A 26375-nucleotide genomic window follows, 5' to 3' on the forward strand; every position below is an offset into this window, starting at 1 on the left:
TTTCACACCGTAATAAAATCTAAGTCCTCTTAGCTGTTTCCTTTAAAACTCACTCACCCATATCTCCACAATGATTGCCGCCAACTCCCCTGAACAGCAGGGGGAATTAATTCTAAAAATCTAGGGATTCTTAGACTGTTAAAACAATTAAATAACAATATATGTCCCAAAATAGTGTTCTCCCCTGGAAAACTGGATTTGCAGTCAAAGCCTTGCTCTGGTATTTAGGAACAGTGTGTCTGGGAGGGAGGCACGTATCTTCCCTGAGCCTCAATTTCTTTACCTGTGAAACAAGGATAATAATCTGTATCATGGGGCTGCTGTGAGAATATTTAAAAACGACAACAAAGAGCGTCAATGCCCTTTATAATTTCCTCCTTTTCTCAAACAGCACTTTGTTCATCTCTGTTTTTTAGAACTTGTGTCATAGCGTTAACTGGAAGCTGACCTGGAAGCTCCTTGAAGGTAGGGTCTCCTTCCCAATACCCTGGCAGAGGATCAATAAATGTTTATTAAGTGAAGCACTTCATTTCACGAACGACAAGGCGGTTACAAACGCTCTCAATCAACTCACACAGAAAGCATTAAGTTACCTATAAACCAGGCATTTAACAGACACCAAAATCCTAGAACTCCGTGGAGGGTGAGGTGACGCAGGCGAGAGATCACCCGAAGATGCAGTCGGCCGCGCCGTGACGTACTTCCGGCGCGACGCTTTCCCTCCACGCCGGGACTGGGGGGAGGGAGGCGGTCATTGGCCTTAGCGCCTTTTCTGGCGGCGGTAGATTTGAAGCGATTTAAAGGACTGGACCCCGGGAAGAGGAGAGTGTACTGGTGCAAGTAGGTGGCGCGGGGCCCGTGTTGTTTCGGTGGCGTCCTTTGCAGCAGTGCCGGGGTACGAGAGCGGGAAGGGCCCGAGGAGAGGGGCGGAGCCGACGCGATAGGCCCAGACCGACTTAATCGTCTTCCCCTCGAGGTATCGGGGCTGCCAGGTGCCAGAGGCGGCCCCCAAGGACCGTGACGCTAGCTTTTCAGTTTTGCGGTTGCAGAGGCCTTCTAACCGTGCCTCGCAGGCCTGGGAAATGGCCTTCCCCTTGCCCGCCCCCGCCCTCTCCACTCGGGCGCACACCTCCCTCCCTGACGCATTTTGCCGCACAAGCTGTAATATGGCGGCAGCGATGGTGGCCTGAACTCTAGGGAGCCGGGGTGATTTTGATGCTTCAAAATCGTAAGACTAAGCACGAATGCGGGGTAGGTGGGAGGATAGGTGGGGAAGTGGGACGCGTTACCTGCCGTCCTGTCAGATTAGGGTTGGAGAGTGGCAGGCGAGGAGCCTGGATCTCAGGGTTTAAGATTAGGCTGAAGACAGGCTTTCCCCCTACTCCGACCTTTTTCTCTCACAGACGGTTATCGTGCGTGGTGAAGTGACACAGGCCACTTAGTTCTCCTGAAACTCAAATCCAGGCTCTTCCCTTCTCATCCCAGAGCTGACTCCAAGTTCTCCCACGGTTCCGAGGAGCTGTGAGCAGCGCAGGCCTTTTAGGAGGAAATAGTTACTGTTTTGGAGGAGGGTGATGGCTTCGGAGCTCCATATGCCTTGGGGGAAGTGTGCGAATTTGGCTCGTCTTTAGTCTTTTAAGGTGTTGAATCGAGGTCTGCGGGAATGGAAAACTCTCAGTCGTTTTGGAAATGTTACAAAAGCACCATTTTGTGCATTGATTTTAATTTCTTCCCACAACAGTACTTTATGCAGGACCAAGTTTTTGCAATGGTGATCAGAAATACGACCAAGGAACAATTAAGTGTTGTGGAAATTAGGGGGTACGTTAATTTTCAGTAGCTTAAAACCAGATAGAAAAGTATGTGAGTGAGTCTATGGATTACCGTTTGGCAAAGAATGGCCAGTAATTTCCCGGTTTGTATAGACGATGGAGAGTGGGTGTGTAAACATTTTCTGAAATCGAGGTATAAAATCCAGAAAAGGCACAGATATCTAGAATGGCTGTTTCTCTCATTCGTATTTTTTATGCATCCGAAAATTTACCCGTTTTATCTTCCGCTCCTCCTTTTTTTAGTTTAACCATTTGAGATGGGATTATTTCTGTGAGAAATTACATACTTCTGCTTTAAACAGAGCTCATTTTACATTAACGTTTTCTAATTTATGATTCAGGATTGTTGGTGTCCTGAGATCCTAATGGGTCTTGTCTTGTAGTAGGATTCTGTGTTTTTTTTCGTTTTGTTTTTTAACTTTGTTTACCTTTTTAAGGTTTTTGTCTTTGCAGGCTCTTGTCACAGTTACCTTCCCCTGTTGTCAGGGGTGTACAAGTATGCAAACTTCCTAGGTCAGAAACTTTGGATTTGTTTCTGGCCCAGCCATCTTTCTGAACCTCAGTTTTTTTCATCTATAAAATGATATTTGATTTCGGACTATCGTCAGCTGTGGGCTTCAAAAATAAATATTCAGGTTTGCTAAAATTCTGTGTAAAAGAACTCCGCAGTTCTTGAATGAGTGAAGTGAAGAGCATACATTACATTTATTGTGACTTGTTAAAGGCCTCTGATTTTTGGTGCTTGTTATTGTGGTCTTGCAGTATCGGTGGCCTCTAAGTAAAGTCTTTGTCCTTGTGATATTTTGCATATTTTAAATTAGATTTTCTGTCAGGCAGCATCCATTCTCTATGCAAAGGGAAATTGGTAGCCTTCATAGTAGGATGAACTAGTCCTATTAGTTATCAGGACACCATCTACAGTTCTTCAAATGTTGCTCTTTTAAGAAATACATGTAGATGTTTTCCCTTGTTTTATTTGTAGGATATTTCAACAGAATTATAATGTATTTATTTTCTGTATCCTGATGTACTAAGGTGTCTTACTTGTTCTATGTAGTTGGAATCCATAGATAATTAATTCAAGTGATTTGAAGAGTTTGTTGCAAATCTGTCTCCTACGTGGTATTGTTCTTTTTTTTTTTCTTTAATATTAGCACCAAGTTTCAGTTTTCATTTGATTAAGTGTCAGTAGTTTTGACCTGGTTTAATGCATATATGGTCTCCATAAGAACTCAGTATATTTTTATTTCTGTAAGGCAAATCTCGCATCTTGAAATTTACTACAGGCAGTATTATAAATACTCAGAGAAAACTACTGTAACTGGGACTGTGTACTTTTAGTGCCAGACAGGAAATCTTTTGCACTTTGTTTTAGTTTGAGTAGTGGCTTAAAATGATTACCAACTTGTTCTTGAAATTTAAATACATCATACTTATAAATATAGATATCAATTTTGGTATTAAAATGGTTATTTTTAAAACATGAATGATTCCTTAACTTACTGATTTTTAACTTGCATGAAGCCTATTGGTTTATATATTAAGCTACTGTTAATTGTGCATAAAGTTTAGCTTAAGGTTTATTCATAATTAAATCATTGCATTGTGGTTGTATGGCGAAAAGTAAAATTATGTAAGCCATTATCTGGAATATTTGTGAATAAGCTAGTTTCTACAGTGAAGCTGTAGTCTTAACCAGAAAACGCTTGCTTTTTTGTCCGCTTGTGACTTTGAGCTAGTCACTTCAGCTCTCTAATCCTCTTGTTATCAGTGCATAAAATCAGAAGATTGGACCAGATTATCTATTTCCTTCAAACTTCAAAAGTGTGTAATTTTTTATTTAGGAGTTACTGGATTGAATAACATTGCTAGGATGGTGTGATTCTATCACTGAAGACAGTGGGATAAATTTATCATTATAAGAGTTTAGATAATTGCAGGTACAATATTAATATTAGCAGAGATTTCCCAGTTAGTATATGCTTTTTAGTTTGGTACTAACATAGCTGTACTACATTTTTATGTCTCTCGGATTGTATATGCAAAAAGTTATTTAACACCGAACTTGGCAACATTACAGCTTTTCTCTTTAAGTTTTCTGAAGGATTTAAGAATTTAGTAAGTGCCTATACACTGTTAATTATGTTTTTACCAGGGCAGAGGTTAGTGACTGTCAGAGACACTAAGGGAAGGGGAACTGTACAGAAGATCATAGTTGCCTTTTTCTGACACCTCAGAACGTTAACTTGTTTGTACTTAATTCGCTAGCAATCTGGAATTCGTAAATGTATTTATATGTTTTTTTAGCAATCCATTTTTATTTCTCATTTGATCTCTGAATTACATTAAGGTAGGGTAAAGAATGAATGTAAAATGTGAATGTTAGATTGCCATTTTTGAAAGTAATCTTCAAGATCTGCTATAGTTTTAGTTAAACTTAATAAGATTGCACTTAGAGGTAGAAGTCTTATATGAAAATTGTTACCTTTTAAGCAGATGAGAACTTCCAATCTTTGTTTCTTGGTTTTCTTGGTTTTGAACTGAAGATGTTCTCTCTTATAGTGGATTCTGTTTAAAGAAAAAGAAAAGAAAATAGACCCTTAATAGAATGCAGCCCTAGAAGGCAGATCTAGAAAACAGGCTCTATTTCAACTGTGGAAGAGGCCAAGAAGATTTACTAACTACAGATACGTATTAGCGATACCCCAGGTGAGAAGCAGTACATATGGGAGAAAAGGCACTGAGTAAGAGTCAGCTTCTGCTCATGCTTTAACTCGCATTCTCTTTGGTAACATAGTCCTGGGCCAGAAGATATAAAGGATCTGAGTTCAAGGAGTTTACAGACAAGTTTATGATAATGAAAATAAAATTCAACAAACGAAAATCATTTAAACTTCAGAGAGTCAGGGTGAAATTCCCAGTGTACTTTGGCTATGTTGAATTTTTAAGGACACTTAGGAATTAGCCAAGGGGATCAGAAATGTCAAAGACCCGCTTGTCATCTTAATAGTTAAAAGTATTTACTGTCTCCTTTTTCAAGACCAAATGCTATGCTGACTCCCTCATACTGTGTGAAACTTCCAGGTAATTCTTTGAATGTAATAAAGTCACTGCATTATTTATTGCCTGATTACAAATACCGTGTTCTTTACTATATATTTTAATAATTAGTTGCCTGTGTCCTTCTCCCGCCCCACCCCACCCCTATCCTTCATGTTACTTTAGGGTGAATATGGAAATTATTTTATGTATGAAACTACAAAATTAAACTTTTTACTTATGAATTTGTTACATCTCTCTGATATTTTTATGAAATATATTTGTTGCAGAAGTTTATACATCCTAGCATTTAATATTTTGAAATTTTGTTACATTATATATTGTTGACATACAAAAATGACTGTGATAGTGATAAACATTTAAAACAACAGACTAATTCTATCTGGTTAGAAGAAAGTGGAAGAATATACATAAAAGTGTTAAAAGTCAGGATTTTGTGCTTTTTTGTGTACTCTAACTTTTTTCAGTGAGCTTATTAACTTTACTGATTATTTTTCAAAGTATTTTCATTATAAATAAAGTAGATGAAAGTAAGTATGAATACTCAGATGTCTGAGAGAGTCAGGCAGGTGAGGTGAATGCAAGAGGTCAAGTAGATGATAAACGGTAACAGCTAACATGCAATAGTGGAAACTAGGTCGAACTGGAACATATATACCTCATCTAAAGGGGCACACTATGCTGATTTCTGTACAGGAGTGGGGCATGTTGCTACATATGGTGATTTTTTTTTTAAAGAAAAATTTATAGCTGCATTTTATAAAACAGCTGCAACTCATTTAGATTAAACAACTTTGCAGTGAACAGTTCACCTGCAGACTACTGCTCTGAAAGCTGTCTTTATGTACTATCCTTAGGAAATTCATGACTTATTTTATTGAAAATTGCATAGGCTTGACTTTTTTCCCTGAATTGTATTTTTGGTATCTCTCAGTATTTTCTCTTTACTCTTTCTTGAAAAAAAAAAAAAAGAAAGGAAAATTGACCAGATATTTGTCTTGTGTTTGATTTTAGATATTGTAATACCAGGAAATAATAAAGAGGAAATACTGTGTCCTGTTTCTGATTAGATAAAATTTGATTTCAGTAATGTTAGAGAAATAGCATTGCGCCATCTTTTGTGTCACCATTGTTCTTCATTAGCTACTAATATTAGAACATTTACAAACTCAAGATATTTGTACAGTGCTTTTAATAATAATATGTTGTCTTTCATATTTCTTAAACTTAAAGCATATTTGATTTGTTATTTCAAGCAACCATTTAAATCTATTTCTATGAAAAGTACAGTATCCCCACATAGTATAACCTAAATATATATTATAACCACACACAGACATGTACATTATAATCTTAGAAAATTATATGTACATTTTCTATTCTATTATGAATTTTTTATTTATAACAGCAGTTATGTTTGTTAAAGAAAGTAGAAAGAAGTACAGTGAGGCAAAAACACTCTCCAGTCTTAAAACGAAATACCGTAGTGATCATTTCCTTTCAATCTTCTTTTTTTTTTTTTTTGACTGCGTTGGGTCTTCCTTGCTGTGCATGGGCTTTTCTCTAGTTGCAGCGAGTGGGGGCTACCCTTTGATGTGCTGCGCAGGCTTCTCATTGCGGTGGCTTGTCTTGTTGCGGAGCACAGGCTCTGGGTGCGCAGGCTTCAGTAGTTGTGGCTTATGGCCTCTAGAGCTCAGGCTCAGTAGTTGTGGTTCACGGGTTTAGCTGTTCCACAGCATGTGGGATCTTCCCGGACCAGAGCTCGAACCCGTGTCCCCTGCATTGGCAGGAGGATTCTGAACCACTGTGCCACCAGGGAAGTCCTCCTTTCAATCTTTTTTTTTTTTCTTTTTGTAAATCTTTGAATTTCTGGGCTAGGAGTAGTTTATGTGATAATAATAATATTGCATATACTGTTTTATATCTTGATTATTTTTAACAAATTATGAGCATTTTCCAAATTATTTATCTTTGTAAGCATTGCTTCAATAACTATGATATTTTGTTCAACTAGAGAGCATAATGTAACCATTTGTCATAATATTGAATAGATTACTTCTGATAGTATATTACTGAAAGGAGCACTAAGATGGCCAACTTTATACATGAAGGCTTTCTAAATTTAAGATAGTTCCTTACAGTAGATTCCTAGCAATTGGATTTTTTAAGGTATAAACCAGTTTAAGGTATAAAAACTTAAGGGGTTCACATATGTTTCCAGAGGAGTTGCTTGCTGTATTGGGAATTATTCTTTTAAAAAACTTTGCTATTTTAATAGGCAGAAAATTATCTCATTTTATTAGTATTTCTTTAAAAATATTTTTCCTGCTTATAAAATTAGTACCTGTTTGTTGAAGAAAATTTGGAAAACAGAAATACATAAAAATTACCCTTAAATTCATGGCCCAGATATTATCAATGTTAATATTTTGGTGTAAATCCTTTTTTTTTTTAAGATGTAATTGACATATAACTTTATATTTGTTTCAGATGTACAGCATGATCACTTATTAAATGTATACATTGCAAAATGATCACCACAGTAAGTCTAGTTAACATTCATCACCTCACATACTTAGAAAATTTTTTTTCTTCTGATGAGATTGTCTATTTAGCAACTTTCAGTGCAGCACGATATTATTAGCCATGCTGTACATTACATTCTCAGTACTTTATATGTTCAGGTTTGGGTTTTTTTTTAGGATTCCATGTGTAAGTGCGATTGTACAGTATTTGTCTTTCTCTGTCTGACTTACTTCACTTAACATAATGCCCCCAAGGCCCATCCATGTTGTCACAGTGGGAGGATTTTTTTCTTTTTTGTGACTGAATAACATTCCCTCTGTATATGTGCATGTAACACATTTGGAGTTTGTTTTCAAGAACATAGTAAATAGGAAATCAACTGTAACTGTAAACAATTCAGTATGTTTTGGGCAGTGCTATCTATACTATACTCATTTTGTAAGAATAAAAATCTCTACCTGAGATATGTGGCTAAACAAATAACTTTAGAAGTTTTTTTTGGAGGAAAATAAATAAATCACTAAACTTCCTCTTCTCTTCTTCTACCTTCAAAAGTAGAGAATTTAAGAAGGCCTGTAAAAGTTATTTAGAAGATAAAAGATAATCAGGTACTAAGTAGTAATTTAATATTTTTCTTTAAGATAGGATAGTTTCCTCAGATTTATGGATTCAGTGTATTCTCAACTTCAAATGTGCATGAGTTGAAATTCTATACAAATAAAAACTTAATGCAACAAACTTGGCAAGATTTTAAAATTACTAAGTTTTGTTTTGTTTTATTGTTTTCAGGAAGTCTATGTCTGTAGTTTCCTGGAGGATTGAAAGGCATCTTTTTTGCTTTATTTCATGTGAAACAAATTTTTAGTATATATAGTGTATCTTTTAGAAATAAAAAATGGAGGAAGTTGTGAGAAAATGGTATTTCCCCCCCTTTCCGTGCAATAAAGAATAAATACATAGAATTTGTATTTTTCAAATTGTTGGTAATTTGGGCAAAGTCTTCCATGCTTTTATTGTTGAGTATTCTGACTTGTGGTTTGTGGTATGTGTAAAATTGATAGGAATGGTGGTAGTTATATGAACCTATATGTGTGATAAAATTGTGTAGAACTAAATAAATACACACACAAATGAGTACAGGTAGAACTGGGGAAATGTGAAGTGTATAAGTATTGTTATGCTTTTATGCTACAGTTGTGCTATTATACCATAGTTTTGTAAAATGTTACCATTGGGGAAACATGTATCTATGTATTATTTCCTGTAACTGAATCTAAAATTGTCTCAATAAAAATTTCACGATTTAAAATATCATTCATTGCTTACTGAGCTACCAGCTTAGATACTATAATTTTCAGAAATGCATAAACATTTCAGTTAGTCTCTGTTCTAAACAGATGAAACTGTCATTTTTATAGTGTACCATTTTGGATGCTATTTACACTAAGTGCCTATGTTTCTTCTGCTTTTCACCTTACCCTGTCATTCTCCACCAAGTATTACAATTCAAACATTCTAAGTCCTTAAAATAAACGCCTATCAAAAGAATGTCTTGGGGCTTCCCTGGTGGTTCAGTGGTTGAGAGTCCGCCTGCCGATTCAGGGAACATGGGTTCGTGCCCCGGTCCGGGAAGATCCCACATGCCGCGGGGCGGCTGGGCCCGTGAGCCATGGCCGCTGAGCCTGCACATCCGGAGCCTATGCTCCGCAACAGGAGAGGCCGCAACAGGAGAGGCCACAACAGTGAGAGGCGCACGTACCGCAAAAAAAAAAAAAAAAAAAAAAAAGGCTTAACTAATAGCCATCTGCTATGTAGGTAAAACTTACATAGAGTATCTCACTTACTGATATTTTTTGTGTCTGCACTAGCGTATCAGTAAAGGCTATTGTTTATGATCAAAAAAATAGCTTTATATGTAAAATGTAATGTATTTTTACTCAGAATGTAAATCTACCATATATTACTATTGTTAAAGTATCCCACTTTCTTTCTTCCTTGGGGAATTATTTTTGGCATTTTTGGGGAATTTGAATGGATTTCTTTTAAAAACTCCACCATTTTAATCAAAATTTATTTTGTTTTCTAGGAGCAAAAAGATTGGATCAACTTGTCCTTGATTTTTCTCTATTTAAAGGTAATCTGCCTGCTTAGTTCACTAATCACAGACTTACTACAGTTTTCTGTTTGAGGTGACAATCTACATTTGGTTGTTAAAATAGAAATTGTGTTATATAATGGCTAGACCTATAATGTCTTTTCTGGTTGCCTCACAAGATGCAATCTAATCTCTCAAAGAAAAGAATAATTCATGTGATTTATGTCATGGAAATAAATATTAAAATAAATTCAGACTACATTTTTCATTTATGCTCCACAGAGTTTTGTTTTGTTTTCAGAAATGTATGAAAAATCTTTGCTGTTTTCGTCTGTTTGCCTGAAACTGTATTTTACTCATAGATTGAAGTATTGAAGCCATGGGAATAAAGGTTCAGCGTCCTCGATGTTTTTTTGACATCGCCATTAATAATCAACCTGGTAAGGAAATTAATGCCCCTATTTAACATTTATGTATAAGTACTTAATATTTTAAGTTAATAAAGAAATTTAAACCAACTACCTTCTTTTTTAGCTGGAAGAGTTGTCTTTGAATTATTTTCTGATGTGTGCCCCAAAACATGCGAGAACTTTCGTTGTCTTTGTACAGGTTTGTTGACATTTTCACTTGCCCTAATAGTAGTCCCATTTGACTTCAGTTTGCTTTGATTTTTTATTTAACGTGTTTTAGATTTTTTCATGCATATTATTTCCTTCTCAGCATGCTGACTATGCAACATTTACTAGACATGAAAGTAATTCTTACACATATTAATTGTAATGGGATTGTATCTGAAATTGATTTCTACACTCAGTAGAAAAGCATGGGTGCTTTTTAAATGAATTTTTTTTTAGTTCCTGAGGGAAGTTAAAATTCTGTAGTTTAAAGAAGTCTGTATAGGTCAAGAGAGGTGTATTTTACTGGGCAGAAGCTTTCATCATTAATTTTTTTTAACTTTCAAATGTTTTATTTATTTTATTTAAATTTTTCTTCTAGTTTTATTGATGTAATTGACATATACTGCTGTATAAGTTTAAGGTGTACAGCATAATGATTTGATTTACTTGCATCATAAAGTGATTATCACAAAGTTTAGTGACCATCCATAATCTCATATAGATACAAAATTAAAGAAGTAGTGAAAAATTTTTTTCTTGTGATTTCATCATGAATTTTGCTTTAATACTAGTTCCTTAATTTCTTTTCTACTTAACAGCCTACTAATTTTTCTTCTTTGTAGGTGAAAAGGGGACAGGGAAATCAACTCAGAAGCCATTACATTATAAAAGTTGTCTCTTTCACAGAGTTGTCAAAGATTTTATGGTTCAAGGTGGTGACTTCAGTGAAGGTAAGACTTTGATTCCCACAAAGAAAATCATATATTTATATTCCTTGTTAAATACATGGATCTCAAAGTTAGACAAGTCTCTAGAAGTACTAGGCCAGTTTTCTTCTCAGCCCACTAATCATTGGTCAAACAATTAGAAGTACTGGGAATTCCCTGGTGGTCCAGTGGTTGGGACATGGAGCTTTCACTGCCGAGGGCCTGGGTTCAGTCCCTGGTTGGGGAACTGAGATCCTGCAAGCCGCCTGGCGTGGCCAAAAAAAATTAGAAGTACTCATAGAAATAGATAAAAAGGAGGAAACACATAGGAAAAAATTTCATGTTTGATACATGAATTAATTTCAGAAATTTGCTTCTGGATAAAAACCAAAACACTATTCATCTCTTAGTAGCCTATCAGTGTTCATGTTTGATTTTGTCACAGCCAGTAATCCTTTACTACAGTATGGTTTTTACCTCTATTATTGTAAAAACATTGAAACTGTGTTTTTAAAGACACTTTGAGAAGCTACTAGTAATTTCTTTTAAAAGACCTACATAATCATTAGGATCTGAACATTCTTTCTTCCACAGATCTTAATAAGCTTTGTTACACTCATACTGTTGTATCATAGAGGAGAGAAAGTAATTTGGGATCTTGTCAGTATTGACTTTAAGTTAAGGTCTTATAATTTGCTGTGAACGTTTGAGTATTGTTGACTCAAAGTCATTCAGGTAGCTACTTTGTAAGAAGCATTGTGTTTAGGTAGCACCTTCGAGGAGATTACTGATTTATCAGTTCTAAGAGTCCCATGTTTTTTCATTCTTAGGAAATGGACGAGGAGGGGAATCCATTTATGGAGGATTTTTTGAAGGTAAAAATGTTTATGTTTAAATTGTTTTTAATGTTTTCTAGTATTCATTTGATTTTTCTGTATGGAATCAATGATTATTGATATACTAATATCCAACTACCTTCAACTAAATGAAGTTAATTTTCTTGTGAAAATTTTATGTGATAGACTTTTTATAAAGGTAGGATTTTTTTGTGATTAGTACATTCGTACATTATATGACTTGAAGGGTTTCAGTGATCTGTAATAAACTTTTAGAATTGTAGTGCTAGAATAGGAACTTCCATAGCTTGATCTTAATCTTTATTAAAAGAGATTCAGCTATATTTCTTAGTGACGATATCAACATTTTTGTTGAAGTTTTTTTTTTATGAAGATTTTTTTTTTAATCTTTGATATTCTGAATTTGGCTGTAATGTTTTTCCCAAATTTAAGTTTTCTGTCTGGAATTTTTTATTAATGTGAAGATCATTTGAAAGACTATAAACATGTGATTGTGGAATTAATTTCATATTTCCCATCTTGCACTTTTGGGAGTCAGTGAGATTTTGTTTCACGTTCCACCTGCTTTTTTCCAATTCTAATCCAAGATTCGAAGACAATCTGCTGTTTCTACCATGGCAGAGATTAAGTTTAATGAGTGCCTCTCTGTGCTAAGAATAATATTGAAAGGGGGTTGATAAAGTGTTTGGATTTTATAGCAAGGGATTGAAAATTAGAAATATTTTAATCTGAAAAGATGGAGGAAATTGGCTAATATTGGATTTCTCTTCTTTTAACCTTTTATCTAAATTTTGTCTGACACTAAAGAGCACATGATATGAACACAAGATATGAAGAGGAATGAAAATGAATTTTGGGGGGGAGTTATACCTATAACTGAAAACTTTGCTTCTCTGTAGATGAGAGTTTTGCTGTTAAACACAACAAAGAATTTCTCTTGTCAATGGCCAACAGAGGCAAGGATACAAATGGCTCACAGTTCTTCATGTAAGAATTTATGATCTGATGATTTAAAATATCACTTTTTTGGTGTGTCGTTTCTCTGTGTGCCTGCTACTGATCACTAATAAATAGGAGAGGGACGTATGGGGGAGAGAATTTTTGAAGGAGGAAGAACAAAGAATTGTTGAAAGGGGAGTTGAACTGTACTGCTAAAGTTTTCAAAAGATGAAGACTTTTGTCAAGAGGACTCCAGAGCCAGCTTGAAGGGGTGGCATTCCCCCTGGCCAAATTAGGACAAGTTGAGCATTGATTATTTTGAAAATAAATAATTATGGTATCATATTATCAAATAAAATGGAAATCCAGGAGTCCATTCAGATATAAATAATAAATGAATAAATAACAAGGGAGAAAGAAAAACTGTTCCTTAGTAGAATGCAACTAATAAATGTAAAAGGAATTATAGAGTTAGAAATGTCCCTGTTTTGCAGTCATCTCAGTACCATTGATTCAGGAAAGAATTACCTATGGATGGTAAATTTATAGGGTAAGTTTAACAAGGAACAGGATGTTTGCATTGAGTATCTCTTTGTAAATTACTTAATTATAAAGAGTAAAATACAGTTGTTCCTCATTATTCAAAGATTCTGTATTTGTGAATTTGCTTACTCACTAAATTTATTTGTAACCCAAAGTCAATAGTGCTAATGTTTTCCAGTTCTGACTACAAAAAAATTGTTACCAGGGCTCTTGTCAGCAATTCATACTTTTTATCATGTCCCATTGGTAAAGATTTGCTCTCCTCTTCAATAACTGTAAACTCTTCTGGTCTCAGAAGAACTTAAATCTGTCAGCATCATGTGGATTATTCTTGTGTTTTCTATTCCACATTTGTAACTCCCTTCAACAGTGAGAAATCTCCCTCCAAGTGTGTTCAGAATTTCTACTCATTTGTTGAATCTTGTATTTAAAAATTGCCATCCTATACTGCTGTGAAGAGTAACCTACTAACTAGAGTTCACTATTTATTTATAGCAATTTTTGTTTTTACAGTGAGGGTATGTAGTTAAATTATCATGTTTAAAAATGACTTGGATTAGTACTTTTTAGTGTAAATTTTGTGTGGTTTTGTGACTCAAAATATGTTAAATTCATTTCCGATTACATTTCATTTGTTCTCCCTCTCAGGTTGATTTATTTCTTGCCCTTTTTTTTAAGCTTTTAAAACATTAACATGATTCCAAGAGTCAAAGCGAAGAGAATACTTCTGAAGTATCACTCCCACCTAAGTCTTCACTCCATTCCCATTCCCCCATTTTTTTACCTTTTTTTTTTCCACCACCTATCCATATTAGTAACCAGCCTCATTAGTTTCTGGTTTATTTTTCTGTATATCTTTTTACAAACATAAGCACAGATGTATATATTTTTCTTATTTTCCCTTTTTTCTTATACAATAGATAGCATACTGTATATGTTTTTTTCTTTTCACTTAATGATATAACCTAGAAATCACTCCATATCAGTTCATAGAGATCTTTCTCATTTTTTTTCCCACAGATGCATAGTAGTCTGTTGTGTGTATATACTGCAGTTTATTCAGCCAATTGCCTATATACAGGTGTTTCTGATTTTTTAAATGAAAACAACTTATATCACATTTGTTGTAGGAAAATTAGAACACACAGATTAAAAGAAGAAAAACAATCCCATCCCCAGAGCATCTTTACATGCAATAAAAATACAGGTAGATAGTTGCATATAGTCTGTAATCAGCTTTTGGATGTAATATAAATTTCTGTGTACATCACTAAATATGAATTAACATGTTAATCCATTGTTTGAATGTACTGTGGTTTTATTTATTTAATCTTAGTTTTGAACATCTGGTTTGCTTCTTGTTTTCAAACTGCTACAGTGAACATTGTTGTACCTATTGTTTGACGCATTTTTTAATTCTTTTATGTAAGTTGCTAGAAGTTTACTTAGTGAAATGTTTACACATTTTTAAGGCTATCCATATATATTGCTACATTGACTTCCAAAAGGAAGTATGTAGTTTACTCTAGAGCAACAGTATGTAAGTGCCAGTTTCACCAGATCCTCAGCAACACTGAGTGTTATCATTTATTTTCACTTTTTAAAATAAAATCCCTCCTGTGCTTACCAAAACCCATATGTTAAATTCAAATAACCCTTCATGTATATTCTCAGACTCTTCCAATTGTTGGTTTCTCCTGACCTCTTTCCACTTCTCGATAACTATTCTTTACTACTTCTGTGTTCTGTTGTTTTTTAGAGGAAACAACTTCAGTTTTTAATCTTTTTTAAAATGTTTTATTTTATTGTTTTATATTAATTATATAATATAAACTTCGCCATTTTAACCGTTTGTTCACTGCATAACTCACTGGTATTAATTACATTCACAGTGCTCTGCAACCACCACCACTGTTTTCCAAAACTATTTCATCATTCCAGAGAGTAGCCATTTCCCTTTCCCTCAGCCCCTGGTAACCTTTATTCTACTTCTGTCTCTGTGAGTTTGCCTATTCTATATATGTACGTGGAATCATACAATATTTGTCCTTTTGTGTCTAACTTATTTCACTTAGCATGTTTTCAAGGTTCATCCATGTTTTATAGCATGTATCAGAACTTCATTCATTTTTATGATTGAATATCATTCCATTATGTATACATACCCCATTTTGTTTATCCATATTCATTTGTTAGTGGGCATTTGGGTTGTTTTCACTTTTTGTCTCTTGTGAATAATGCTGCAGTGAACATTGGCATATATATTTGTTTCCCTGTTTTCAGTTCTTTTGGATAGATACCTAGGAATAGAATTTCTGGATCATATGGTAGTTCTATGGTTAGCTCTTTGAGGAACCACCAAACTGTTTTCCACAATGGCTACATCATTTCACATTCCCACCAGCATTATACAAAGAGTTCTAGTTTTTCCATTCTCATCAACACTTTTTCACCAATCTGAGAGTGACCATGAACGCAATGCAAGTATTGGTTTAGGGGTTACAAATTAATTCTAGTGAGCAAGCCAGTGGACAAATACGTAATCTGTAAAGTGAGGATTGACTGTATCTTAATGCAAATTATATACACTAAATGTAACACAAATACATATATAGTGTACCACCTAGGTTTTTACATTTCTAGGTGGTTTTAGCAAGTTCAGGTGATCATAGCTGTTACAGTGAGAAAACAATAACAGGTTATTAGTTTTTAAAATACGGTGAACTTTTAAAAATACATGTATGTGTTAGAATTTTTTTTAGTGTGTGTTTTAATCAAAAGTTAGCTTAAATTGTGTTCCTTCTTCCAAATTTCTAATGCCTTTTTTGATAAGATTTTTAAAATAACAAATCTTGTACAATGCCCATATTCAGTCTGTTGTACCAGTGTGTCTTCATAGCTACTCAGATAGCAGCTTTCTTAGCTACAAAGCTTTAAGGTTGTTGTGGAGAAAAGAAGGATTTTTTAAAATTACTTTTTGCTAATTTTAGGTGTTGTCCAAATTTTAATGCAGATATCTTTCTTCAATGTGAAGTTTACTTTATGTTAGGGATGACAAACTCAAATACCCATAGGTCTTAGGCAAGTAATATAAGGGAGTAAAGGCTGCTGGGACAAGAAACTTAATGATTAATCTCTGTATTAGAGAAGGCAGGGATACTCAGCCTGACCAATTATTGCCACATGCCAGGTGCCATGTCTTTCCATGTTTTCAAAAGGGTCTGGAATCTGGATTTTTATATAGAAGTATCCATATTTTTAAGTCTTGGCAGCTAATTTAAAAATTTATAAACACTACATGGACCATTTCTGTTCAGGTCCAACAGAACATGTATGAGGACATCAGAATATGACCTGGGCTTTAACTGTTGCAAATGTTAAGATTGAAAAACACTGTTGTTAAACCCATAAACTGGTGAAATGGTTTGATAAATTATGGTATGCTCAGACAGTAGAACACTGTACAACCGTGGATATCAATAAGAACCCAGTTACATGCAAGAAACATGGATGGATAGAAATAACACCAAAATGTCAACTTTAATTTCATGTAAGTTTTCAACAGTGTATAGGTATTTCAGAACAAGATTTTGAAAATGCATTGTCGAAAGCATCTTGCATTTGATTCTATTTAAGGTTAAGGTAAATAAGATTCTATTATGTTAAGATAGCATATATATGATTTCTTTGTTTGCTACTTTGTTTCCAATGCAGTTATTTTCTTTTCCTTTTTAGAGATGCTAACTTTGTTTTTCTCTGACTTTGTTTTTATTCTTCTATCTGATGACTTCCAAAAGAACAACAAAACCAACTCCTCATTTAGATGGGTAAAGATTATTTTAATTTATTTTACAACCTACTTTAAATTAATATTAAAATAAGAAGCTTTTATTTAGTCATCTTTACTTGACTCTTTAGGCATCATGTTGTTTTTGGGCAAGTGATTTCTGGTCAAGAAGTTGTGAGAGAGATAGAAAACCAGAAAACAGATGCAGCTAGCAAACCATTTGCTGAGGTGCGGATACTCAGTTGTGGAGAGCTAATTCCCAAATCTAAAGGTAAAAAAAAGTATATATTTCTCTTTCTTAAAATCTGTTTGTTTATTTATTTATTTGGCTGTGTTGCGTCTTCGTTGCTGCACTGGCTGTCTCTAGTTGCAGCTAGCAGGGGCTACTCTTGGTTGGGGTGCGCGGGCTTCTCATTGCGGTGGCTCCTTTTGTTGCAGAACGGGCTTTAGGTGCACAGGCTTCAGTAGTTGTGGCTCGCAGGCTCTAGAGCGCAGGCTCAGTAGTTGTGGTGCACAGGCTTAGTTGCTCTGCGGCATGTGGGATCTTCCCAGACCAGGGCTCGAACCCGTGTCTCCTGCATTGTCAGGCAGATTCTTAAGCACTGTGCCACCAAGGAAGTCCCTAAAAGCAAGTATGTATTTCTGTTAACTCTTACGCACACAAAACAAACACACTCTAATTAGTTGGCACGATCTTTACGCTAAAGTGATTATAAATATGAAGTTTTTGTGTTTTTAAATGTATTTTTGTGTTTTTCAGATGTGTTTTATCTTACTTCATACTTTGTTCATTTATCATGGAACTGCTTGACTTTCCTTGAATTATTTGCAGTAATTCATCCATCTGCCTCCACTTTATTTTTTGGGCTTTTTAAAAAGTGTAGTTGTCTAAATAGCGTGGTAAATAAATATTCTTCTAGGGAAAGAGACAGTGTGGGGAGGATGACAGTTGAAGAGATTAACATAGACTAATAAACTTCACGGGAATAAATTATTTCCCCTTCATGCACTGCTTAGATTCAGAAGCATCTGACATGTTTGAGAAACTTAACCTAGACAAGAACACTTGAAGTTAACATGACTGGTAGTTTGATATATTATCTGAAATGGTAGAACTTGGTTTTTTAAGTAAGTATTTTAAGTCTTTATATTATATAAGAAATATGTAACTGCTATTGTTTATTACAGATATTGAGCCTGACACTCTAAAAGTAATGGGGTGAGATTACCTTCAAATCTGTGTAGAAATATTATAATAAAATAAAATATTGAATTGACCTAATCTTCCTATTAATCGTCCAGGGAATAATAAATAATCTCAGTACTTAGTTTTTCATGGTTAACAAGAGAGTCTCTGTAATCTTTTCTGATCCTCACAAGAACTGTATAATATCAATATTATTTTCCTCATTTTACAGATATAGTCAAGGAGATTAGTATTTACCACAGCAGGGAACTAACTAGACCTCAAGCCCAAGTTTGCTGGCTCCAGATCTAGAGCTTTTTCTGTTACATGTTGCTACCTCATTAAAGTCTTTAATATTCCTTTCAGAATTGCCCTAAGTAGAATATTCTGTTCTCAAATTTTAGGTATACTGATGTGCTCTGTAATATGCACGTTTTATTTTGCTTTTCTTTAGTTCTCCAATCAGGGATTGAACCAGGGCCCACAGCAGTGAAAGTGCGAGTCCTAACCACTGGACCGCCAGGGAATTCCCTGGAGAAGGCTTATTTTTAATTTTCTTTCTCTGCATTCCACTTTGATTCTAATGATTTCACTTTCTTCTCTGTTATGTCAAATATATACCTTGTAAACCATCACAGGAATATTGCTGCAGCTCATACTGGAACTGTTTGATTAACTTCTTGTGTTCAAGAGTCTGACTATCTATCCTTATTTACAAACAGCAGTTACAATGTATGCCTTGTGTTCGTGATGATTCAGAAAGAATGAAGTGTCGTTGAGTATCTTACCTTTTTTTGAAAAAATAGAAACTAAAAAGCAACCTATATTAATCTTTGCATATTTTAGACCCTGAATCTTCTGCTAATTAATTCTTCAAAGTGTTGTCAGTACAATTGGAATATTTTGGTTTAAGGCATTATTTCTTCCCACATCATCTAGAAAGTATTCATCTTTTATTCTGTACTTAACTGTTTTTTGGCTTTTTTCTTGTGTTTTGTAGTCTTCAAGGATCTTGTGTTAGGATCTATTCTCTGCTTATAAAAGCTAAGGATGCTGTGTGGTTTACATATTTAGAAGAGATAATTAAAAAGCTTACATCTTAAACCATAAATGTTATCATAGACTCTAATAAATTTGGTGTAAAGATTCTTTTGGTACTAAATGGTCAGTGTTTGAATATTTGCTGAAAGGAAGAGAAGATGAATGAATGTCATTCTTTGTATATTATTATGTTTTTATAATATATTTTCACTTGAAGCAATAAATGCTCATTTTTCCCATGCCATTGTGGCCAGGAAGTTGTGCTGAAAGTTGATGTAGTGTTCTAGTGTGTGTTCCTCAGACTTACGCTAAGGAAGTATATCTTGCCCTTATCAGTTTCATCAGTTGGGGAAGATTTGGCCCTTTGTTACTGTCTGCACAGGAGTTACTGAAAGGCCAGATTTGTTTTGAGTCATACCTTCCATGTCTGCTCTGTTCTGGATCACACTATAGAAAGAGGAAAAGATCTTTATGTTTGAGGTCACACAGTTTGGCACCTGTTACTCTACAGTCCTTCAATTAGCATTCAGAACATTGGTCAGAATGGATTTTGTCATGCATCAATAAAATCTTTTTTTTTTTAGGCAGAGCTGTGTCTTCCATCCAATTTATAAGTTTGATGGCCTTCTTACAATCTTAAATTGGACATAGTCAAAAAGCTTTGTGTAACACAGCGGTGTTCATCATCATCATCATATTTAAAACCTTGTTTGAGAGATACACACCCCACTTTAAAAAGAAATAAATACCGAATCTTTTTTTTTTCTTTTTCTGACTTCCTGAAAGAAAACAAAAAGACTTCTGAAGAAATCTGACTGTCTGGGCCCACCTGTAAGTGGTCTTGGTGAGTCTGGGTAATCATCCTGGGCCTTCCCTTTGCTGTTGTGAGATTGGAAATTCTACTCTTTGTGGCTATTTGAATGTGCCTGAGAAGGTTCACAGAGTCAAGGGGAAGATCCTTCCAACAGATGCAGAGGAGGAACACAGGAGGCTAATCAAAACTACAACCCTGTAGAGGCTATCAAGGGGCAGAGTGTAGGATAGAACACAGACCACTACCCTGATTAAGGTACTTCCTGGCTTTTCAAGAGTTACCATGATCTCAGATCATGCTGGTCTCTTCTGAGTTCCCTGCAGTTGTTAAAGAGAGGTCTGTCCACCTTTGCCATGCAGCATGAGTTGGGGATGATGATACATTACAGAGTACATAGAAACACAAGTGCTGAGTTATGGCAGCATGGCAATAAATAAATAGTTATATGAGCAGAAATCTTGCATATATGTGGTAGAAAACAGATTACCTTGCAGTACAGAAAGAAGAGCACAATAGAGGAAGCAGCTGGTGAATCTTGTACTCAGGAGACAGTAGAAAAGATCAGACACTCATTTGTATGGTGACAGGATCCCATTTCAGTGTCTTTATCCTGGAATTAAGAGCCATGGTGATAGCACTTTTAATGGAGAATAGTGGGATGTTAAACTTCAAAACTGTTTAGAGGGGAGACCCAGTATTTTTGAAATGAAAAGAGGTTCATTTGAGGTATAGTTCTCTTCTTTATTTCAAACCTTATTTTGATGATGGCCTTGAAATTTCCTTCAATATAAAGGTTTCACATGAAATTCATTGGTATAAAATTTATACCTCTCAAAAAACTAGTAAAGCAGCATTTTCTTACCATATGTTCTTACAAGTAAAATGTTCTGGAAGTTTGTTTTTTCACCTTAACAACATACTAGTAAAGTCAGTACCCAGTAGTAGTACACCACATCCTACCTCCCCTCCCAACAAAGGTCAGTGAACAGGGTTGGGAATTTCTTTTACATAGTGATTGATAAGCAAACTGCATAATCTAAATAATCTAAAATAAACTAACCAGAAGTGGCCCAGGAGTTAAAAAGTGTTGCTCTTTTATCTTAAGGATGGTTATATGCTTATAAATGAGACTTTGAAATAGACTTTAAGTGGTTAGGCAGGAAGTAGGATTTTTTGGAGAACAGGGTGACAACAATTGTTGTCAGACTTGGGAGTTTTAAAATTTAATACATTGATTTTGTTCAAAATTTAGAAAGCATAAAAGGATAATGAAAAGTCTTTTTCCCATTTCTGCCCATCAGTTCCCATTCTCAAATTTTCTATACCATTCTACGTGTAGTGAATGTTGATAATATAAGATAAATTCCTAGAAATAGAATTAACAGATTATAGGGGTTATGCATTTGTAATGTTGGTAGGCATTGCCACTAGAATATAGGAAAGTTAATTTCCCCTTGCCCTTTGCAGAGCCACATAATATCAAACTCTTTAATCTTTGCCAGCTTAATTACAGGGTTGGTGGTTGTTGTTGTTTTTAAAGCTGGTTTAAATAAACATTTCTCTAAGGTATTTGATGTTATCTCCTTAGGAGCCATTTATATTTGTTTTTATATGAGTTGATTGTTAATTGCTTTGCCTCATATTTTTACTCAACTCCAAGCCTCCTTGTATTTCCTTCTGTTTGGAGAAATTAGCCATTTTTTTAAGGGTAGGTCTGCTGGTAACTATCTTAGTTTTCTGAAAATGTCTTTATTTCCCTTTCTTTCATGATGGGTATTTTCACTAGATGTAGAATTCTGGGTTGGCAGTTCTTTCAACACATAAAAAAGTGTTAGGCCACTTCCTTCTGGCCTCTATGGTTTCAAGTGAGAAGTCTGTTGTCATTCAAATCGTTGTTACCTGTAGGTAACGAGGGAATTTTCTGCCATTATTATTTAAAAAATTTTTTTAATTTCAAATTTTTCTCCTGGGATTCCGATAACACAAATTGTAGATCTTTTGTTTATTGTTCTACAGGTCTCTGAGGCTCTGTTCATTTTTTGTTTGTTTGTTTTATTTTCTCTGATGTTGTGGTTGGGTAATTTCTATTGGTCTGTCTCTGGATCGCTAACAATTTCCCTGTCATCCCCACTCTGATAATCAGCACATTTTATTTCAGTTATTGTATCACTGTATTTTTCAGTTCTAAAATTCCTTTTGATACTTTATATCTTCTTTTCTCCTGAGATTTTAAACTTTTTTTCATTTGTTTAAAGAACATTAATAATTGCTTGTGGAAGCATTTTTAAGATGGCTTTTTAAAACTCCTTGTTAATTCCAACATGTGAGTCTTCTGGGTGTTGGCATCTTTTGATTGTTTTTTCTTACTTAAGTTGTGATTTTGCTTGAAAATGGTTCTTGAAATTATTAGTGATTTTTTTTTTTAATTTTGTCCTGGAAATTTGGGGTATTGTATGTTATGAGACTCTGGATTCTGTTTATGTTTTCTATTTTTAGCAGGCAGTCACCTTATATAGGTTTAGCATGTAGGTCCTGGCCTCCTTTTGTAGATTGTGGTTTCAATGATAATTCAATTTCCAGAGCCCTTGCAGTACTATTCTGGTTTCATTTGTATGCTACTGAAAAACTGGATGCTATTCAACACTGTAGTTTAATTCTCAAACCTTTTGCCATATTAGTTCTGGTTAGTTTAACTTGGGGGTCTCCTCCCAGGACTTCATCTATAAATTTAAAGAATCTTTTTCTCTAGCTTCCTTCTCTGAAATCTGTGCCACCTGCTGGTGCAGTGAGGGGAGCTGAAGCCCAGGCTTCCCACTTTGTCTCTACTGACATCACTCTGGCAAGGGAAGGGGAACACTGCTTGAAGGGGAGGGTACCGGAAATCCAAATTCTCTACTTTGTCTCTGCTGATAGAGCCAAGAGGGAGTTGGTGAACCTTTTTTTTTAATTTTCCCCCTTAGTATTTGCTTAGAGTAAAGCAGGTATTGGTGACTTTTTTTTTGTCCTGCTAAACCATCTTTTTTCTATTTCTCTGTCTGGAGAGAGCAGGCCTTTCTTGAGGCTTTTAAAAACCTGTATCCATTGGCATTTCTGAGTTGCAGGCTTCTCCAGTGTGATGTCTAGGGTATATGGGAGACAGATTGAAAACCACCATGTCACCTTCAAATCCAGAGATCCCTGGCCACTCTGCCTTCTTTCTACCTTTCAGAGTCTTCTTATGTTTGTTTCTTTTTGTATTATGTCTAGGATTTCTACTTAAACTTAGCAGGAGGATAGGAAGGGATGAATCTCTTCCATCTTCACAATTTCTCCATTCCTTTCTTTATACTTTTAAAGTGTTGTAAAAAAAACTTCCCTTTTATATCCAGAATCTACTCATCCTTAAATTACACCTATAAAGGAGTTTGTTCAGTGCTTACTATCACTTTGTAAGCACTCTACAGATACTACTCCACACTACTTTTTCCTGCCCCTATTTCAAATCCTAACATAGTTAGTTCTGCTATACTGCTTGTTTTGAAAGCATGCATTTATTCCATTCAGTTGATACATTAGAAGACAATTTGAACATAACATCAGTTTCACCTTTGCCTATGCATGCTCTTGTCTACAAGAAATACTGAGTGCAGAAAACCATACGCAGTTGAACAGCTTTACAGGAATACACAAAAATTACACATACACAGGGGAGTTCCCTGGTGGCCTGGTGTTAGGATTTGGCGCTTTCACTGCCCCATGGCCCGGGTTCATTCCCTGGTCGGGGAAATGAGATCCTGCAAGCTGTACGACACAGCCAAAAAAAAAAAATTTACATATACACACACCTCACACATCTACTAAGCTACCTGAGTCCATCACTTGTGTTATGAGCCACGCCTAACTACCGTTTGTACTAAAACTTTCCATCTAATTTCATATCACCCCCCCTTGCACTAACTTTACAGTAACTCACAAGCAGTAGCCCTACTGACATTCACTTCCACAAGCAAGCCCATGATTTTCTTAAAGTGCTGTGTTTATTGTCGTATTTATGTATTTCTTAACTATTTAACACGTGTGAAAGCTCTGTTGCTATTTTTATTAGTTTCCTATCTTTTTTTTTTAATGCGTCACTGATGAAGTTTTTGAGTTTTGTGCCCCTAACCCCATTTTTCCTATAAGCCATGTGGTTTTTATTGTACAGTTTTTCATGGTACAGTGATTTATAGAAATGCATATGTTGGGGGACTTCCCTGGCGGTCCAGTGGTGAACACTCGTACTTCCAGTGCAGGGGGCGCGGGTTCGATCCCAGGTTGGGGAACTAAGATCCACATGCCATGCAGCAGGGCCAAAAAATTAAAAAAAAAAAAAAGAAAGAAAGAAAAGAAAAAGAAATGCATATGCTGTCTAACAGCAGAACTGACTGTGCTTCTCCAAACCCTTTCTACTTTACTCTTGTCCTTATTGACCATATTCACTATTAAATCTCTATATAATTTATAGTCAGAGTTTCTAGAAAATTTATTACAACTCAGTGTATGTTTTCAGATGCTGTTTGCTATTAAATTCACACTAGTTGGTCTTATTTTCCAAATAGACAGTAAACTCTGTGAGGGCAGAAGTTTGCTATGGAACTTCCCCATTTATACTCTATGATTCTTTCCCTCCATGTCCTGGCATCATGTTAAACATATATCTATGTACTATTCACTTAAACATACTTGTTGATCTGAGAAGGATAAAATTTCATTCAGATTCACGATGTGCCTAAGTCATATTTTTAAATTTAGGTTAACACAAATTTTAAAACTCAAGCTACATTCTGTTAGAACTAATATTGATATTGTCATGTCTCTATTTTTTTCTTCTTACTCTTCTGTTTTTAACTGCTCTTTCTCAGTCATTTTATCTTTTTTTTCTGAGCAGATTCATAGGAAAAGGGGATATAAATTAAATTTCACTAAAAAATAATGTTGAGAAACATGAAAAGAGGGAGCCTTTCAACCTTAGAGCTTTCTAGGTTCTATTCCAAGGCATCCTCCCTAAAAAACACAGTTTATTTTCCTTTTATAGTTCATATCATCTAATATGTGGGCAGATTATATTACCCTAAAAATAGTTATAAATCTTTTTTATGATTTTCTATATTGTTGTGATATTTTGCTTCACTCAAATGCTTACATGAAAAGCGAAGTGAAAACTAAATAATGGTTATTTGAAATATATTTAATACATTTGGTGGGGAGAATGGGCTTGCTTTTTTTTTTTTTTTTTTGATAAGGTTAGATTGTTTATTTGAGATTTTTCTTGTTTCTTGAGGTAGGGTTGTATTGCTATAAACTTCCCTCTTCGAACTGCTTTTGCTGCATTCCATAGGCTATGGATCATCGTGTTCTCGTCATTTGTCTCTAGGTATTTTTTGATTTCCACTTTGATTTCTTAAGTGATCTCTTCGTTATTTATTAACATATTGTTTAGCCTCCACATGTTTGTGTTTTTTACATTGTTTTCCCTGTAATTTATTTCTCATCTCATAGAGTTGTGGTCAGAAAAGATGTTTGATATGATTTCAGTTTTCTTAAGTTTACTGAGGCTTGATTTGTGACCCAAGATGTGATCTATACTGGAGAATGTTCCGTGCACACTTGAGAAGAAAGTGGAATCTGCTGTTTTTGGATGGAATGTCCTATAAATATCAATTAAATCTATCTGGTCTATTGTGTCATTTAAAGCTTGTGCTTCCTTATTAATTTTCTGTCTGGATGATCTGTCCATTGGTGTAAGTGAGGTGTTAAAGTCCCCCACTATTATTGTGTCACTCTCAATTTCCTCTTTTATAGCTGTTAGCATTTGCTTTATGGATTGAGGTGCTCTTGTGTTGGTGTATATAAATTTATAATTATTGTATCTTCTCCTTGGATTGATCCCTTGATCATTTTGTAGTGTCCTTCTTTATCTCTTACAACATTATTTTAAGGTCTGTTTTATCTGTTATGAGTATTACTACTCCAGCTTTCTTCTGATTTCCATTTGCATGGAATATCGTTTTCCATCCCCTCACTTTCAGTCTGTATGTGTCCCTGGGTCTGAAGTGGGTCTTTTCTTTTTTTTCCTGTGTTGTACAATATATTCTTGTATCTTATTTATTATTTTTTTTATACAGCACATTCTTATTAGTCATCAGTTTTATACACATCAGTGTATACGTGTCAATCCCAATCGCCCAATTCATCACACCACCACCACCACCACCCCGCAGCTTTCTGCCCTTGGTGTCCATATGTTTGTTCTCTATATCTGTGTCTCAATTTCTGCCCTGCAAACCGGTTCATCTGTACCATTTTTCTAGGTTCCACATACATGCGTTAATATACAATATTTGTTTTTCTTT

General features: G+C 35.0%; 1 protein-coding gene across 7 annotated transcripts in view; it reads left to right on the forward strand.

Annotated features, from left to right (window-relative positions):
- The first annotated feature begins 696 nt into the window (after positions 1–696).
- The window catches only part of PPIG (peptidylprolyl isomerase G), a 40841-nt gene continuing 15162 nt past the window's right edge, over positions 697–26375 (forward strand). The window contains exons 1-10 of one of the 7 annotated variants that reach the window (XM_082631158.1): positions 697–840; positions 4395–4541; positions 9505–9552; positions 9876–9953; positions 10048–10122; positions 10754–10861; positions 11668–11712; positions 12594–12685; positions 16974–17003; positions 17095–17234. In XM_082631158.1, the coding sequence (XP_082487284.1) occupies positions 10078–10122; positions 10754–10861; positions 11668–11712; positions 12594–12685; positions 16974–17003; positions 17095–17234 (460 nt within the window). In that variant the 5' untranslated portion in view covers positions 697–840; positions 4395–4541; positions 9505–9552; positions 9876–9953; positions 10048–10077. Of the gene's footprint in view, positions 841–870; positions 977–1016; positions 1252–4394; positions 4542–7415; positions 7435–9504; positions 9553–9875; positions 9954–10047; positions 10123–10753; positions 10862–11667; positions 11713–12593; positions 12686–16973; positions 17004–17094; positions 17235–26375 lie in introns of those variants that run through there. The other 6 variants (XM_082631153.1, XM_082631152.1, XM_082631157.1 and 3 more) reach the window with 6 other exon arrangements.

This window comes from Mesoplodon mirus (assembly GCF_964341445.2).
Source record: "Mesoplodon mirus genome assembly, chromosome: 8".
NCBI lineage: Eukaryota > Metazoa > Chordata > Mammalia > Artiodactyla > Ziphiidae > Mesoplodon > Mesoplodon mirus.